Source organism: Dissoconium aciculare, assembly GCF_010015565.1.
Source record: "Dissoconium aciculare CBS 342.82 unplaced genomic scaffold K489scaffold_16, whole genome shotgun sequence".
Taxonomy (NCBI): Eukaryota; Fungi; Ascomycota; class Dothideomycetes; order Mycosphaerellales; family Dissoconiaceae; genus Dissoconium; species Dissoconium aciculare.
In genome coordinates, this window is record NW_022984966.1 from 270,271 (window position 1) to 288,073 (window position 17,803).

General features: G+C 52.3%; 8 protein-coding genes across 8 annotated transcripts; 4 read left to right on the forward strand and 4 right to left on the reverse strand.

Annotated features, from left to right (window-relative positions):
* Positions 1-6: 6 nt before the first annotated feature.
* Positions 7-2,778, reverse strand: K489DRAFT_326997 (uncharacterized protein; the record flags this gene model as incomplete). The annotated part of the gene is made up of 2 exons (XM_033601950.1): positions 7-775; positions 836-2,778. The coding sequence occupies 2 exons, from the start codon at positions 2,776-2,778 to the stop codon at positions 7-9; spliced, it is 2,712 nt and encodes a 903-aa protein (XP_033455764.1).
* Positions 2,779-3,591: 813 nt separating this feature from the next.
* Positions 3,592-4,821, forward strand: K489DRAFT_384635 (OTU-domain-containing protein). The gene has a single exon (XM_033605904.1). It carries the CDS (start codon positions 3,605-3,607, stop codon positions 4,652-4,654), a length of 1,050 nt encoding a protein of 349 aa, XP_033455765.1. The 5' UTR covers positions 3,592-3,604; the 3' UTR covers positions 4,655-4,821.
* A 90-nt stretch (positions 4,822-4,911) lies between these two features.
* Positions 4,912-6,540, reverse strand: K489DRAFT_413545 (high affinity nitrate transporter NrtB; the record flags this gene model as incomplete). The annotated part of the gene is made up of 2 exons (XM_033608052.1): positions 4,912-6,331; positions 6,395-6,540. The coding sequence occupies 2 exons, from the start codon at positions 6,538-6,540 to the stop codon at positions 4,912-4,914; spliced, it is 1,566 nt and encodes a 521-aa protein (XP_033455766.1).
* Positions 6,541-9,527: 2,987 nt separating this feature from the next.
* K489DRAFT_413546 (uncharacterized protein) lies at positions 9,528-10,142 on the forward strand (the record flags this gene model as incomplete). The annotated part of the gene is made up of 1 exon (XM_033608053.1): positions 9,528-10,142. One exon carries the CDS (start codon positions 9,528-9,530, stop codon positions 10,140-10,142), a length of 615 nt encoding a protein of 204 aa, XP_033455767.1.
* A 640-nt stretch (positions 10,143-10,782) lies between these two features.
* On the forward strand, positions 10,783-11,907 carry K489DRAFT_89320 (uncharacterized protein). The gene is made up of 2 exons (XM_033609015.1): positions 10,783-10,929; positions 10,986-11,907. Exon 2 carries the CDS (start codon positions 11,059-11,061, stop codon positions 11,743-11,745), a length of 687 nt encoding a protein of 228 aa, XP_033455768.1. The 5' UTR covers positions 10,783-10,929; positions 10,986-11,058; the 3' UTR covers positions 11,746-11,907.
* Positions 11,908-12,428: 521 nt separating this feature from the next.
* K489DRAFT_89373 (uncharacterized protein) lies at positions 12,429-13,561 on the forward strand. Its single transcript, XM_033609016.1, has 2 exons — positions 12,429-12,465; positions 12,522-13,561. Exon 2 carries the CDS (start codon positions 12,732-12,734, stop codon positions 13,416-13,418), a length of 687 nt encoding a protein of 228 aa, XP_033455769.1. The 5' UTR covers positions 12,429-12,465; positions 12,522-12,731; the 3' UTR covers positions 13,419-13,561.
* On the reverse strand, positions 13,379-15,558 carry K489DRAFT_384639 (uncharacterized protein). The gene has a single exon (XM_033605905.1). It carries the CDS (start codon positions 15,082-15,084, stop codon positions 13,705-13,707), a length of 1,380 nt encoding a protein of 459 aa, XP_033455770.1. The 5' UTR covers positions 15,085-15,558; the 3' UTR covers positions 13,379-13,704.
* A 200-nt stretch (positions 15,559-15,758) lies between these two features.
* On the reverse strand, positions 15,759-16,936 carry K489DRAFT_327150 (phosphotyrosine-specific protein phosphatase; the record flags this gene model as incomplete). Its single annotated transcript, XM_033601965.1, has 3 exons — positions 15,759-15,901; positions 15,956-16,804; positions 16,879-16,936. 3 exons carry the CDS (start codon positions 16,934-16,936, stop codon positions 15,759-15,761), a joined length of 1,050 nt encoding a protein of 349 aa, XP_033455771.1.
* Positions 16,937-17,803: the final 867 nt, after the last annotated feature.

A 17,803-nucleotide genomic window follows, 5' to 3' on the forward strand; every position in this document is an offset into this window, starting at 1 on the left:
CATTTGTCATCCACCAACCCTCGTGTCCCAATCATCCCTGAACAAACTCCCAATCCCACCGCCACCACCGACGACGACCAGTCCATCCTGCGAACTGTCGCTACCGGCGATCCGCTGAGCTCGAATCTTAGCATGATGCTCCACCAAAGCCTCCTTCTTCCGAGCTTGTTGCTGTAAAGTGAGGAGGAGGGATTTTTCTTGTGGGGAGAGGTTTTGACTTTGGAGGGTGGTCGTGAGATGGTTGGTGAGGGATTCGAGGAGGAGGGTTTTGTCATCATCAGAGGAGGAGTGGGTACGTTTGGCGGCGGGATGTCGCGAAGCTGTAGCAGAAATTGTGGCGGTGGCGTCATCGATGTCCATGGCATCGGCGTTGCGTTTGCTGGCGGTCGCCGCGGCAGCAGCAGCAGTTTCGTTGGCTCTTTTTGCTTTTTCAGCGAGGTAGCGAGCACTGTGTCTTGAAGGAAGGCGATTGGCAGCTTTCTCTACAGCATCTCCAGCCGAGGTCTCCTCAGCGTTGAGCCCTTCACTCCCGAGGAGCAGTGGCGGGGTTGAAAAGAAGAGCACGCGATCGGCAGCATCGCGCTGATACAGAGCGCGAATCTCCGGCGGGATGCTGAAATTTGCAAAGTCGGGAAGGGTGTAGACTTCGACAGCGGGAGGATCGCGGTAGTTGACCGGAGCAGGTGCCATCGAGGCGGCAGGGGCGTGGCCAGCGGATGAAGACGAGTGATGAAGCGAGGGGCGTGGAGTTGCGTACGAGGTGGATGGGTTGGGACTCGCAGCGACTCGGCTCATACCAGCATTTGGATTTAGCATTCCTGGGGTGGAGGCGTACGAGTGTGCTTGCGCCGGGGGCCGGAGGGATGAGCTTCCTCCTGGTTGCGGAGTCGAGGGGTTGTAGTTGGGAGTTTGCCCGGAGAGACCGCGCTGGTTTGCGATGGCGGTAGCCGCTGAGTTGGGATATTGTGGACGTGCCGGAGTATACATTGCAGCATTACGCGAGTCGGGCCGCGCTGCAGGATTCGACTGATACGCTTGCGACGGCGTTGGGAGCGGCTTTGGAGGTGATGTTGGCAACCTCGACGATGGAGGAGGAGTGGGTTCAGGAGGAGGTGAATCTTTGTCGGAGCGGATGCGATGCACAGCACCGATTTTCGGTGGCGCACCTTCGGCTCCCCATTGAGCTTTGGGATACTCGTCCGTCTCCTTTTGATCATCTCTGAGCAGATATGCTATTGGCGATGGGTATTTCTTGGCCCTCTGGGGTTGCGGAAACATATCCATTTCATAATCCTTGTCTCGTACTTCGTCAGGAAGGCAGCTTGCCCAAGTTTTGATCGTGTTGAATTGTGGTTGCGCTTCGTTGTATCGTGTTTGGCATACGTAGACTTCAGTGCCAGTCGGCAATCCCCGCGGACGACCTTTGAAGAAACGCGTATAGAACATGATGAAGCATTTCCCTTCGATTTCCTCCACTTGATGATCACGATATCGACCAGTTTTGACCACTTCGTTGGCATAAAAGTGCTTATCATAACGATGAATGGTCTGCTCTGGACGATAATACCAGCAGACATTGACCGTGGGCTTTCCTTCTGAATTGCGAAAGATCCGATAAATCTGAGCAGGTATAGGTTTTGTAAGGTCATTGGCGTTGTGAAGATGAATCCAGTCGCCGACTCTGTAGTGCTCGCCGTTGTGGTAGACGCCACTTGGCAGAGGTATTTTGCCTTCGTCGTCGGCAAAGGTTTCGTCGGGCTTGGCACGTTCCTCGTCATACAATCGACCCGCTTCGATTTGCAATGTCACGGCGTCTTTGTAAATCTGCGACTCGTCGGTATTGTACGATTTGGCGTTGTTGAAGATCAGATTGACGTCCGCCATGAAGTCCTCCAGGCTTTTGTACTTCTTTCGCTTGGCCTTGCGTTTGAGCGAATCATAGGCCATGGGATGCTTTATCTCCATGAAGTATTCAGGCATGGCAGCTTTATCGGGAAGACGATCGAAGTTCTCGATCAGAAGTTGGCCATCTAGGCCCTTCGGCTTGCGGATTCCTTTGAGGATAGCCTGAATTCGTGCCTCCACTGGCGTCAACAACTTCGGCGGGCGACCTCGGGCTCGCTTGCCATCACCATCCTCGATCGTATCTCGCTTCGAGGGTCGACCTCGCCGTCTCTTTTTCTTACCTTCATCTCCCTCGTCGCCTCCTTCATCGTCGTCATCGTCCCCGTCATCCTCACCAGAGTCGTCGTCGTCGTCACCCTCACCATCTTTATCCGCTCCAGACACATGCTCATACGCTGGAATTTCTCCAAGGTCGGGAAGTGCTGCGATTTCTTGTGAGATGAGACCATCCTTGACCAGCTTTTGAAGCTGCATCTCCAGTTGCTCCTTGACGATCAGGGCATCTTGGAAAGCGCCGCTATCTGGCACATTGAAGACTTGCGCATTATGGGTGATCAGCGCAAAATCGCGTACGAATTCCTTGAAATCGCGATATGCGCGGGTGTGTATCTTCTGTTTGATTGTGGACAATGCCACTGGCTCCTTGATTGTGTCGTAGTATTCTGGAATAATGCGCTTATTCACCTTGCGGTGGAACAGCTTGGAGGGATCGAAGCCATCCTCAGTACGGTAGTCGTAGATTGCATTGAGGATATCGGTCATCGCTTCCCATTGCGCCGTCGGTAATTGTGAGCCATCGGTCTGCTCGCTGGTCGGAACCGGTGTAGTACTCGGACTCCTCTCGCGGTTTTTGGGAGGTCGGCCGGGCGGCATGTTGACAAGATGGACCGTGTTTGAGCAATACTGTATGCGACCGAGAGATTCCTCTCACATTGAAGCTGGAGCTTTGCGCGCGCGCGAGACAAGCGGTTGCTTTCAGGCGTGGAAGACGTGTTTGTCCCGGGCGCGAGCGTGGGTGAGCCCTGTGTTTACGTAAGCTGCTTTAGCGGAACGGCCCGCGCCGACGGACGTCTCTCCATCGCGGCATATCGTGAGATGCGCCAACACTCTCCAGCTGTGAGACAATATTGCAACAACATCGCCCTCGCTTGAACAAGTACAGATACTGTTCATTCGCTTTATGCTGAAGTCGATCCAATGTGCTGGTAAATATGTGTGATTGATACATGAATCGGCTGCGGGATCTGTCACCAGAAGCAAAGGGCGATATGGAGCAGCGAAATATCGGGGCGGGGCACGGGCAGAATGTGGTCCAACGATGACGACGGGGTCAGCAAGACATTGAATGGGTCAGCGACGATTGTGCAATCGGTAAAGCCTCCGACGCTTCGTCTTGTCTTGCTTGATCGCTTGTGAGCCAAGATCACTTGGACCGTAAATCACATGATGGACAATGGCATGACATCGTCATTGCCATTGTTTAACCCCAACCATAACCCTAGAGGCCCACGACACGATTGCCTTCCACTTCATTCGATGCTTGACAAAGCAATCACGTAGACTCCAACTGCCCTCTGTTTCGACAGAATGAAGAGATTTTATGGGAATATCACAAATTGATCATATCGTGAACACGTAGACCTTATCTCTTTTGGCGATGGCCGCAGCAATTCGCCTTCGAGTGCGTGGACCAGAGGGCATGGTAACGCTCGCCTTCGGAACCGACGCCACTTGGTCCGATCTCAAGCACGAAATATCTCAAAAGACAGGAGTCGCGGATTTCGACCTCAAGTATGGCTACCCTCCACAGCAGCTAAATACAGAGTCCATCGATGGCGATGTCAAGCTCACCGATATGCCTCACAAACTCAACGGCGAGCAACTCACCGTCGTACCGCGAACCTCCATGTCCGCCAAACTGTCAAGTCCACTAGGAGGAACTACACGAGGGACACAAGCTATTCCAACACTCCCTCCCACGAAAGTCACAGCGCCGAGCCCGTCCTCCGAATATCCTGCCACGCCCCTCAATCTCACACGCAAACCAAAACCCAGCCTCGAAAATGAACCCCCAGAAGTCCCGATCCCCTCTCTCGAAGGAATCATGGTTCTCCGCGTCATGCCCGACGACAATTCCTGCCTCTTCCGCGCCCTGTCCACCGCCGTGCTCGGAGCTGCATTAGACGGAATGACCGAACTACGATCCATCGTCGCGCAGACCATCATCGGCAATCCCGAACTCTACACCGCCGGTGTGCTCGAGAAATCCCCCGAGGATTACTGCCGGTGGATCCAGCGCGAGGATAGTTGGGGCGGAGGGATCGAGCTTGCGATTCTCAGCCAGCACTTCGACGTCGAGGTGTGTAGCGTGAATGTGCAGGATCTCCGCGTCGATCGATTCAACGAAGGCAAAGGTCGCGCGAGGGTGATTGTGGTGTATTCGGGGATCCACTACGATGTATGCGCGGTGACTCCATTTCGGGGCGCGGACCCAGAGTTGGATCGGAAGGTTTTTGAGGTGGTGCGGATGGGAGGGGAGGGGGGAGATGAGGAGGTGGAAGAATTCGATGGTGGCGCGTTGGCGGGTGCGTTGGATTTGTGTAGGGCGTTGCAAAAGCAGCATTACTATACTGATACGCACGGGTTTGCATTGAAATGTAATCAGTGTGGTGAGCAGGGCAATGGGCAGCAATGGGCGGTTCAGCATGCGCGCACCTCAGGACATGGCGATTTCGGAGAGGCCGATTGAGGGAGGATGCACCAAGAAATTTTTACATTACAGTCGCCCGGGAAGAGAATTTTCAGATTGGAAATTTGTAATAATTCGTGAAGCATACCGCCGATCTAGCATATCTATTCCAAATTTTAGACGAGAAAAATAAAGCCATGTATGGTACTACACGGACGACCAGCAACTCCACAATACTCCCGAGTAAATTCAACCGTGGGGTATCCACCACCATGACACCGATGCGAGTATAATTGCCATGTCCTCATTACCACTCTCTAACGACCACCGATCTGTCCTTTGGGAATCGGTGGGACCCAGCAAGTCACAGCCTGGATTCCCAAGATGATGGAACCAATGATCCACATGCCATGGGGGGTATCCGCCATGCCCTTGGAGTTGAGCGTGAACCGGAAAACGACCGCAAACATGATGCCACCAAAGTTACCGAACGCACCGGTGATACCCGAGACGATACCGTTGGCTTGAGGGTGGACGTGGGGCACGACGGAGAAGTTGAGACCGTTGGCGCCGGCGATGATGGCTCCCAAGGCGATGCCGATGACGAGAACGACGCTGTACAGTTCGGTGGGGTTTGTGAGGCCGAGGGTGATGAGGATGACGCCGGTCAGGGTACAGTAGATGTGGAGTAGAATCTTCTTAGACCAGACGGAGCCGGTGTATCTGTAAGCGAGATCTGCGACTACACCTCCGAGCGGTCGGAAGACAAGGTTGAGCAGACCGAACATGGCAGCGAAGGCGCCGTTGGTCTGGAGGCTGTTGGTGGGGAATTTGTTCTTGTAGAAGGCACCCAGGACGCTGTTGACGGCCAACTCGGCGCCGAAAGTGCAGAAGTAGGCCATGCCGAGCACAACGGTCTGTGGGGAGAAAACGACCCTCAAGCTATCCTTCAGTGTCGGCTTCTGGACGATTTCACCACGAGCGGCGTCGAGCATCTGTTGCTCGCCCATCTGGGCTTCATTGTCGCCGAAGGTCCCACGAGTCGAGTCCAGCTTCTTCTCCTCACGGACGAGGTCGCTGTTGTCATCCGAAATGGATTGGGCTGAGGAATGCTGGATCTTCTCGGTAACGGCACCTGGAACGGCCACAACGGTGCCAGAGGTGACGTGCTCGCGGAGGTTGTTCTCAGCGGCCTGGGCGCGGTCCTTCCATTTGCCCAAAGGAGTATCCTCGCAGAGAAGCAGGAGCGAGGTGCCAACAAATATGATGAGGATTCCCGGAACGACAAAGGTGACACGCCATGCAGTGGTGGCGGGCAGGCCACGGCGCATCAGGGCTTCGAAAACAGCCGGCATGACGAAATATGTGACACCACCACCAGAGTTGCCCAGGCCGCCAGTGATGGCATTGGCAGTACCGATGATGTTCTTGTCGAAGAAACCAGTGGTCCAAACCTGGCAAGGGACGAAGGACCCACCGAGGATACCGACGAAGAATCGAACAGCATAGAGCTGGTTTGCGGAGTAGACGGTTCCAGCCAAGAATGTGGGGATGGCACCGATGAGCAAAGTGGCAGCGAAGACCCTCCGAGGGCCGAACAAGTCACAGCATGGACCGGCAACGACACGAACGAGGAGGGTGGCGCAAAGAGCGACGATGTTGGAGTTGGCGACTTGGGCCGGAGTGAGACCGATATCTGCTGCGATGACCTCGCTCAAGAGAGGCGGGAATGCATACCTATATATCGAGATTAGTCGATGTGATCGGAATGTGTGAGACATCTGAGAAGCGCGTCCTTACCATGACCAGAATGCGATGAAGAAACCAAACCATGAGAAGAAGAACACTCGGCCATATTTGTTGAAGGGGTTGAAGAAGGGAATCGCTCGGGCTTTCCTGGTGATTGGGTTAACCTCTGGATCCTCCCACAGCATAGAGATGCCCATTCTGTCGAGTATTTGGAGGTGAACGACCAGTGTGTTTGAAGTTGTCGTGATCCTGGTGTGTAAATTGCTTTGAGATCCTCGACAACGATTGATTCTTTCAACACGCTCGAAGAGGCTGTTGAGGCGGTGGTGGATGGCAGAAACAATGGATCTGAACGTGAACTCAACGACCTTCTATATCACAGACAGGTCCCGAGCTGTCGGCAACAGGCGACACTTAGCGAAAGCATCTCCGAACCACGACCTAGCCTGGACCGCAAGCCACATCACTCAACGAACGCCTGCAGTGTATGTAAGAGCAAGTCCGCGGATGTGGAGAGACGGGGTGGCACCCACACAGGCACACTCGCGTCATGGCCATACAGGCACGACTTACGCTATCCATCTAGAATCTAGTTCTCGGGTCGCACGCTAGCGGCACGCACCCTGCTTCGATCCTCCAGGTGGTGATAAGCGCCTCTTCCCAGCATGATGGAACTGTAATTTGGAAGGAAAAACAAAAGTGTGACCAGGGTTCTCTTCCCAAGTGAAATGTGTATCAATCGGAGGCGATCGTTGACGAATCGAAGACAAGGCCTCGCCTCGCCTCTCAGCCAAGCAAAGTGGGCGTTCTGCTATCTGTTTTGTAATTCATCATGGCGGGATCTCTATTCAATGAACCGCTATTCCTGGATGGTCAAGTTATGTGGTGCCCAAGCTAAGAGGGTGACTGTTAACTTGTTGATTAGACACAATGGCCGATACATCTTGGAAGAGCGTGGTCATCATCGTCGGTCATACGAGCATCAGGAGAAAGCGTGGCAGCTAGGATTGTCGTCTGGAAATAGCATTGTCTATTTGGTGTTGAGACGAGCCAACGATTTGTTAGTGAGAGCACGGTTAGAGTCTAGCAGGGAGCCCTGAGTAGGCGTATCGTATGAGAAGTGAAGTGGTGGATGCGACAGGGTACGAGCAGGAAGTACTCGGAGCGTGCTTATCTCGAGGGCGTGATAACATCTTTCCCAAAGAGGAAATTTCGCCTGTAGGATGAGATAGCGCGCGCCCACACACCGATAAGCCACGTTGTGGACAGCTCCGGAGACTTCTCGTGGTGGAGGAGTTCCGGTTGGTCTCGCTGAGGCCCTCGAGAGATCCATAATTTTGGATTCACAGGTGCGTCGACTAGCGATCCGAGGTATAGATCTTTCTTCTCCGCGGCTTCGAATGCCCTTGTTCATGGTTGTGGTATTTGATATCGCACAACCACGATGGGCTTGGCAGGGCTATCTGCTATGCGAGCCTCACAGTAGACGAACCGTATCTATCGTTTCTGAGTCTAGGAGGTCTCGGCACTCTTCACACGTGGAGGACACGCGATCGAGTCAATGGAAAGGCAAATGCAGACGTGATGTCGCGAGGATCGGAGAGAGTCGTCCGTGGCGTGCTTCTCCGCGTGGCCACTCCCATCGAACTCGGGCGAATCCGACGGAGGATGATGAAAGGTACGGCACGCACCAACCCGCCCAATAGAAGTGGACGTTCTCCGCGGACACGCACAAAATGAACGTTAATTTGTCCAACTGACGTAGGTGTTTGTTGCCGCGATGCCGATGACAACCCCAAATTGTTGAACGCAAATGCCTCAGTCTCCACTTCACGTTTGTAATCTCCAATCACTCACCCATGCCATCATTCAAATGGTCCACTTGGTCGTCGTCAGCTTCACGACGATATGAGCATACTCAGGCGGTGACAGAAGGGTTGAAGTAATTCTCTCGAACGTCATACTTCATCATAAGTCGGGATTGTACAGCAGCAGGTTTGGTGCCATTGTACCCGATCTCTCTTCCGCCAGGAACAGTAGTCCTGGAGCTTTCCTGACGATCATTGCACACGCACCCGCCTGAGTATAGCAAGCCTTTGAGATGAATCGGGCTGTAGTCTCCCGAGGGTCGGGCTGTCCAGCATTCGCGATTGTACTTCGGCCCATTCCTCAGGCCATTTACCGCTCAATTGTGTAGGTCGACACCGAGCATGGGAGCATTGTTGACCAGCGTCCCTTGCATGGCATTGTTAAAATCTCGGTTTCGAAGGCCTATTGCGAAGATGATGCACCTGCACCGAAAGAGGCAAGAATTCATGCGCACATACTCAGGTAGTTGATCAGCATGCATCCTGCTAGATGGAATGGCCATGAACGATTTCAGTGATCATCAAAATGCACTATGATCAGCAAGTGGATCTGACTGAATGGGCGTCGCAGTCACATACTATTCAGAACAATATACGGTCATTTGTCCATCTCGCATACTCAATTTTTTGGCCTCACGAAAACGATACATGGAGCGTGGTCGCCCTCGTCGGTCACGATGATTCAGAGTTAATTGGGGAGAAATTAGTTTCCAAGAAGTGCGGCTCGACTGAAATGGATGCTTGCGGAATCCAGGCATTCTGCAAGCACTTCAAACTTCATGTACCATAACATCCCCTGCAACATCCGGCTCGTACTTCGTCGTGATAAGCGGGTGCTTAAGGGCAAGGATAGCGACGCTCGATGGCATCTAGACCGAGGATAGCGGAAACCAATGCAACAATCATTAGTAAACACTGTATTTCGCTGGCGAAGATCGCAATAAACTCCTTGGTGGTTGTAAATATGCACCGTGATTTGCAAGCGATTATACGAAAATCAACACCAGGGGCATGGGTTGAGGGTGACAATATCACGTGATGTTCATGTAGGTGTACGCATTCCGCTCGCTGCGACACCTCCAGGCTGCAGCGACAACCTCATCTCGCTCATTCTGCTCGAGATTATCAAGCTCAACTGATGCAACACTTCATGAAACCAAGAAGCCAACAGACAATCGTGGCTGTAGGCAATGTCAGCATTTGCTGGAGATCTGATGCTCCTTAACCAGCTTACCTGCTGATTGCACTGATCGTGTTCTTGAAGCGCCGCATCCAGAAACACAGGAGTATCTTTTCCGTTCTGCAATCACGCAATCATGCCTGCCAATCTGCTTGAACTCCCCGCCGAGCTTCGAATCCGAATCTTTGAATTGGTATTGCTGGCGCCAGCTCCTATTGCCCTAGAGAAGAGGCACTGTCATCCAGGAGAACAAAAACCGGAAGTTAGTCTGCTTCGGGTGAACAAGAAGATGAGCTCCGAAGCCACTCCATTCTTTTATGGACAAAATGAGTTCCAGTTCACATACTCTCCGACGAGGAAAGAAACAGCCTCGTTTCTGGATCGAATGGGCCGCAATGCAACGCTCATCAGAAGCATCTACCTCTACATGGACTTCCCAATACTTACCAGACGGCACGGTCTCCGTGCTACGATCGACCACGAGGCAACGAGTTATTTGTCAATCTTACCACGCAAATGCATCAATGTGCGCACTTTGACGCTTTCAAAGAGTTTCTTCGTAGGCATCAATTACGCTACGGGGAGCTCTCATTCGGATCAACTCCGCGAAGCACTCGACGCGTGCAACACCAATTTTCGAGCATTTCCGCTGATGGAAGACATCTTCATTGACTCTTGGACGGATACTGCCTTTCGTCATGCTCGGGACGAGATAGCCAAAATGGGGTGGAAAGTGAAACAAAACCAATAGCTGATTGTACCGATCATGCTTTTGGGACAATGAATCGCCTGGAAGGCACGAAAGGTATTTGTCCCAATATGAACATCTGCTAGAGTTGAATCCGTGAGCGTTTGAGGGGAGCCCTTTGTCACGCTGCGCATGAACCTGAATTCTCAGGCTGCCGTGCATGCCCCATATCAGAGATAGCTGGAAGCAAAGCGCTTGAATTTGCTGCACGGCGTACCATCATTGACAAATTCAATTCGTCTCGCACTGCTTCGAAGACACCATCGATATCCATCGCGCCGTCTTCTCGAAACCCAGCACAGCCATGTCGGCAAGCTTTCTTTGCCTCCCTCCCGAGTTTCGGGGATCAAATCCCGGCGAGTCGATTTGATAAAAGAGCGGTTCACGAAGCTGTTGCGATATCGTCATGAATAGATCGTCCATAGCGAGAGAGCCAGCGTGCGTTAATATTGCATCAAAGCTGTCGACCCTCGTCGGCCTCGCTTGGCCCGCGTGTGTTGACTACGTAAGTGTAGTGCTCTAAAATGATACGGGAAACCTTGCGTTGAATGAGTGTTTTGTCACAAGCAAGTGTCATGCCGAGCTCTGCATGGTCCTGAAACATGCGTGTCGCGACATGTGACAACGTTTACGCCTTTCACTTGCTCAATTCTTGCAAGCTCGCGACTTCTCGGCGGCGACGAAGACGATACGATTTTACTTCCGCTCACTTCTCCAAAGCCAACAAACTTGCGTCGCAATATGAGAACCAATGATGTGAGAATCGACAAACACCTATGATCTTCAAGAGGTACTGGCACTTGACACGACCTGATGCTTTGACACAACCTGCTGATAATACAAAAGTCTAGCGCTGGACCTACAACACTCTGCCAGAACAATCCGACGAATTTGAACATCGCGCACCCTGATATCAACCATGCCTATCTCTCTGCTTGAGCTCTCCGCCGAACTTCGCAATACCATTTACGAAGCTGTACTGCTGGATCCAGAACCCATCCGACTTGAGTCTAAATTCTACGAACAGCGAGCTCCCGGATGTAGGCTGCTTCGCGTGAACAGGCAGATACACCGTGAAGCCAATGCAACATTTTATGCTCAAAATGAGTTCGATGTTTCAGATTCTCTACTAAAAAATATCTCCTTCATACTGAATAGTATGGGCCGCAATGTTGCGCTCATTCATAGCTTTCGTCTTGAATTCCCACATTGCTACAGGCGTCAACAAGGAGGAAAGATAATTCCCGAAGGCGATTGCACGAAGATTCTGTCGATCGTGCGGAGCAAGTGCATCAACGTTCGATATTTCAATTTCTGTTTGTATCACAATGTGAGAGTGGGACATGAGTCCATCAGCACGTTCAGCATTCGGAGAGGAATAAGTGACAGGAAGCACAGAGATCTGTGTGAAAGGCTGCTTGAAGAACATGCCGAGAAGTTCAGAACATTCCACAAAGTGCAGAAGGTGGTCATCGAAGTTGTGCCGCACCAGCACCATCACCATTTTCTCGAGGCCATCAATCAACGTGGATGGGCGTTGGAGTATCTCAACCCGGGGGACGTCAATGCTTTGACTCCCTGCAGGCTGCCTTGGATAATGAAATGAGGCGACAAAAAAGAGACTCACGACCACGATTGCCGATGATGACCACAATGCTGCTGGCGAGATCATATTGAGCATCGATATCATTCTAAGCATGATTGCTCGATGGGCTCTGAGCATCTCTGGACAGTCGATGGACGGCTGGATATGAAAGGCTTCTGTGACGAAGTCAAAGCAATTGTGTGCCATACCACTTGAACGAGCTTGGAACTTGAATGGATGCCTCGAGCTGGTCTATCCTGATGGAGCTCCGTGGAGTCGATATCGTTCCCGGCGCCAACACAGAAAAACCATTTCAGAGCTCTTCACGGAGCATACGCACCCGTCTATACTGCAACATATGAATTGAGACGAATGAATGATTCGGAAATTCCAAGTTTGAGTCGCATGGAATGAATGAGGGTGATGTGTTTGTTGGCGTTGGTGCAAGCACCTTGACTATGGCATGCATTCCTCGATCGATAGAACCGTTTGTTTATCGCTGAATGATTCGTTCGTAAGCTCCTTGAAACTCGCCTCAGACCTGTCAGAGACGACATTTCGAAATTTGTTTCCTCGACGAATCGTGAGTTGTAGATGCCGAGTATACGTGTCACGTGCGAAGTACAAGGCCCGATACATGTTCGCTCTGGGGATTTGATCGTATAGGAGACAAACCACCAAGAAATCAAATTCGCGTGAGTCATCAAGACCGGAATCCACCTGGATTTGTACAGAGCAGAGGTAGACATCACGTCTTGGAACTCCATGCTGAATGCTGACGTCAGTCAAAATTCCAGCTATTGCCACTGACTGTGCCTCTTGAAGCCCGACTTTTTGCAGAACCAGAGCCTGTAACGGTTTTAATCTCCTGGTCATGTCTCATCGAGATCTTTTGAGCAGTGATATTATTAGCGTCGAGAGACAAAACATCACTGCTGTTTCTACACTCTGATCCCTTATATCGGCCCTCTCGAGACAACTCAGATACTTTCGAAACAAGCGCAGCCATGACCTCTGGACTAGAACGCATTCCAGCCGAGCTGCGAAATCGCATATATCAACTGTTGCTCCCGACAGCCATTGTCTCTGCCCGGGACAGGCAACTGTTCTTGATCCGCAGATCCTTGAAGCGGTGTGGCCCGATGAAACCTGCGGAGTGGCCTGGCTCTGGACTACTCCGATTAAACCGAATGATTTCCGCAGAAGCTAGTGCCGTCTTTTACGGTAACGTCGACTTTGACTTCGACCTTGCTCATGACAAACTCGGCGAGGACTTTCTCCATCGAATTGGGAGCCAGGCGAAACATATTCGAAGCATTGTTATTGGCTTCCCGGAGATCTCAAGGGGAGTCCATGGAGGGTATTCCATGAATTCTAGTTGTCAGCAACAATTGGCGATGCTCCGTGAGCACTGCGAAGATGTTCGCTACGTACACACAGACATGATGGGTAGCGACTTCAACTCATATGAACCCTGCGACAAGCAGCCTTACTGCGACTACATGCACATTATCGACAAGGAACTCCGGAGGTTCCCGAAACTGGAGGAGGTCAAAGTGAGAGCTTGGGAACCGACGATGGAGGAATGGATCAAGCAAGAGGTGAAGATCTGCGGCTGGAAAATCGTTGCAGAGACTGATAAAAAGAAGTTTGACGACGCTTCGTTTGTTTGCGGTTTCCAAGTATATGATTAAAGGTTCAAATCATGATCAGCAGACCGCTGAACGATCAAGTCGGGCCGGAGAGAAGATGGATCTGATTATTGTCGCCGCTTTCTCTGAGACCTCTGAAGACTCTGCCTCTCGACCAAGACGGCCAAGAATTCTCGAGAACAGCTTTACTCACTACGGATGTACAATCAAGCGCGCTTTCGAAAGCATCAACGAAGACTCGAATGAGTCTCTTGCGGCGGCGGCTTGGTGAGCCACGGGAGAGCAGAATCATCGATGTTTGAGACTGGAGGAATGACGAAGATAATCATCACACGAGAACACCACCAACGACACGAAACTTCAATGGATCAGCCTCGAGCACCGCCGGCGGAACATTCTCGCTCCAGAATCTCTTCGGCAAACGCCCATCCTCTTCATCATCTGCGGCGACGAATTCCCCTTCACACCACCACATTCCCAACGGCTCCAGATGAACCTCAAATTCTCCATCTGGCAAATCTTTCAGAATCTCCGAGATCTCTACTTTCCTCTCCAAAGTCTCCCCTGGCAGAATCGTGGTCATGCAATCCCTCTTCGGCCTGGGATCGAAGGGTTTGCGCATGTCCCTCAACCGACAAACAAATCCGGGAATGCCTCCGTAGACAACCTCTCGAGTGGAAGCATCTAAGATCCGAATGATCGGATGCAGCGCCCTTTTAGTATTCCCGGGAAATTCATGCAGGATGCGCGACCAGTACTGTTCATCGCCGTTGAGGCCATAGCGGCTGGAAATTTTCAGATGGCGTTGTTCGCCAGTGGTCTGTAGCATCAGAGGTTGAGATGAGGAATGAGAGACCGAAATTCGTAGATAGCTGGAAGGAGAAGTCTCCGAACCTTTGACAACGCTGATATGGGTAGAGAGGTTCGGAGGCCAGGATAGACACGCGACCGTCTGGAAAGTGCATCTCCCAACACTCGTCCCATGGCGATGAGACAGCGGCGGCAACCCACCACCCGCCGTGTCATCGTCACCACTGCCCCGTAGAGCCCAAGGCAGAAACTCCCCATCCTCCCCGATGAAATCCCCCTTCTTCCCGAACCGATACCATCGGATGCCCAACTCCGGCCTCAGCAGCGAGATCTCAAATTTCACCCCTTCGCCGGCCGAAGAGAAAATCCTCCCGAGCGGACTCGCGGGGTTGACGACATACTCGTACAAGGTCAGAAGCTGCATGAAATTCTCCTTCCTGCCGACCAAACTCTCCAGCACGATGAATCTCTCCCTCTGCATTCCTCTCCCCTCTCCACTTCCATCATCCTCACCATCACCATCACCACCATCACCACCGTCAACATCAAGCTCCCTCAGCCCCCTCGCCACCTCCCGCATGATCCCCCCTCCAGGATCGGTACTCAAAACATCCCAATCCAACAATCCCTCCCTCAACGCCCACGGGACATCCAGGAGGGAACGTCTCGTATCGAGGACGAGGTCTTCATCGGGATGGGAGTCGTGGCGTCGGTCGCGGGCGAGGCCGAAGACGATGGAGAAGGGGAGGCGGCCGGAGAGGTCGAAGAGGGGGGTCGAGCGGGCGAGTTGTAGATGGAGGCGGATCGTTGCGGGAGGATGAGGAGGAGGAGGAGGAGGAGGGGTGTTATTGGGGGTGGAGTGGTGGGTATCCTGCTTGAAACTGGGCGCGGTGTGCATTTGCGTCGTCGGTCCTTGTTTTCTATTCTTTTTCTTTTCTGGATCTTTTTCTGGGGGGAGTTGAGGTTATACTTTTTTTTTCTTGAACTTGAACGGGTGGTTCTAGGTGCTGTCGGGACGATGGGGGAGAGAGTTCTTGCGTTTGAGGTGGGTGGGAGAAGTCTACAGTCAGAGCGAGAGAGAGAGAAAGAGAGAGAGCTTCAATCTCGAAGGAAGGAATATGAGTCACGCTGACTTATCACTGTCCATATTTCGTCGAGTTGGGCTTATGGCGATTATCCTTTTTTGAAAAAGGAACAGGTACCTTTGGTTTAATAATAAGAAATGGATTCTCGTGGGTTGAACAGATACTGGAGGAAGAAGGGATCCGCGTGGCAAATCGTGGAAAAAGACGACGGATGGAAGGGATTGATTGCTGAGGCGAATTTCACATGGTCTTCCAGAAGTAGAAACGACCCCCCCCCCCCCCCCCCCCAAAAAGTACAATTGGCCATGGAAACCCTCGGAGATTGTTCCCCTCATCTACGCAATTCACGAGAGAATCCCCCCTCATGCCCCATAAACCTATGAAGAACGGGGAAGTGGAGGGGAAAAATAGAAGCAAATCAGAGGCAAGGAAGGAGGAAAAGGAAAAGCAAAAAAGAGAACATAAATGGAAGATAGAAAAAACCCAACTACAGCGGTCTCGCCTCCTTCCTCCCCTCCCAGAGCTCCGCCAGGACCTCGTACAGGAAGAAGAACTGCTGTTCGCCCTGCACCATCATCATGCGCTGCTGGCGGAGGATATCGACTGTTTCCGCGATGGGATCGTCCTCGACTTCTCCCTCGTCGGCAGCAGAGGAATTCCCATTGGCGGTGGTGGTGGGAGCACCGCCGGCCTCGTGGGCATATTTCTCGAGGGCGCCCGAGTACATCTGGCTGAGGAGGTAGTCGAGCGCGATGAAGGTGCCCGAGCGCCCGACGCCGGCGGAGCAGTGCACGATGCGGGGGTTGGACTGGTCGGTGATGGGCGCGGAGGGTTTCCGGTTGAGCTGCGCGGAGAGGTGGATGAGGTTGACGAGGGCGGCGCGGTCCTCGCCTTCCGGGATGAGGAAGTCGGGCCAGCCGGAGAAGAGGAGGTGGTGGATTTCCCTCTGCTTCGAGGTGTGGCCGTTGGTGTCGGGGCCCGCGTTGGTGTCGTGTTCGGTGGCGGTGGTGGTGAGGCGCATGGTGCGGATCTCGCTGCCGCTGGCGGCGTCCTCGACGACTTGGAGGAGTTCGACCTGGCCTTGGAAGTCATCGTCGAATTCCGGGTCCGACGGGATTTTCAAAGGGCTTTCCTCGGGAGATAGAGGATAGTATTGAAAGCATTTCTCTTTGCCAGATTCGTGCGTTTGGGTGAGCATCACGACGACGGCTTGGTTGTCGACGTCCGCGGCGAGCATTCGGTAGAAGTGGTTCAGATTAGTGTCTTTGGGTCCTTGAGTGGCGATGTAATTCCTGTCGCCCAATCTGATCGGCGATGCATTGATGTAATCGTTGACGCCGTCTTTGACTTGAAGTTTGATCCGGTTTCCCGCAAAGACTTCAATGTTGGCATAGCGATTCCGAGTGAGGATCAGGTCGCCGGTCAAGCGCGACCATTGTGAGGGAGTGGCGTTTTCCGTGGGAGGGTTTTGGACGCCGTGTAGTAACCGATCCCGTTGTTTCCATTCCAGATCGATGAACTTTTCATGAAGATCTTTGTTGAAAATGAGATTAGCGTCGTCTTGCACAATGTCTTCCAGCAGCCATAATGAGAAGATCAGTCTTTACCTGCTTTGCTCTGTCTCAAGAACGCTGGGAGCGTATTTCCATTGGTGGCCGAAGCCATGCGTCTATGCTCCGACACTGCCGATCGAGCACGCGAGCACTTTTGTCTGAATGAGGAGGCAAAGACTCGCGGGCTTTTCATACAATCGTCGATGGATTTGAAGATTCCGCCAGCAGAATCGTCGTCGCAGGGAAACCGTTATCGAGAAAGACCAAGAAGAAGCGCGTCGGACGTCTTGTTATTCTGTCGTGTGATGGACGCGAATTTGCGGCACAGTTCTGTTTCCCACCCACGCGGGATTGACGGCGGCTATGTGAGATTGCAAAGACGTATTATATGCTGACTGATCGTTATGAAGCCGTATTCGTTAATTCGTGAAGAAGATGAGGAAAGAGAAAGAAGGACAGCAGAAGGGAAGAAGTTGGAGAAGGATCGAAGGCCTGGCGGGAGAAAGTCGTGCTGTTCGGGAGAAAGTGCGAAGAGGAGGTCGAAGGGCTTTTGTCCGCGTCGGCGACGATGGCGAGGATGACTTGGCGGAGAGGCTTTCTCGTGAGGTTTCGGTGGCAACAAGATGGTGGAATTATATACAGTATTGGTGGTCTTTTTCCGTCTGATCTTTTCTTAGCCGTCGTCGCCGTCGTCGTCGTCGCGCGCGCGTGTTGGTGATATGTAGGGGGTGTATTTATATGTATATGTACATATATATATTAATATTGATATATCCGCGTGTAAAAATGGGAGGAGATGTCTACCTAATCGTTGGTCAGCATCTACATCTCCAGTCCAGTCCAGTCCAGTCCAGTACAGCACAGCACATACTGGTCGCCGCCATATCGTGATCGTGAAGCGCGATGGACCAATGACGCAGCCAAAGCACCCGCCAAAGACACTCCGTCAAAAACCTTCCTCCCATGCAGAGCGGGACGG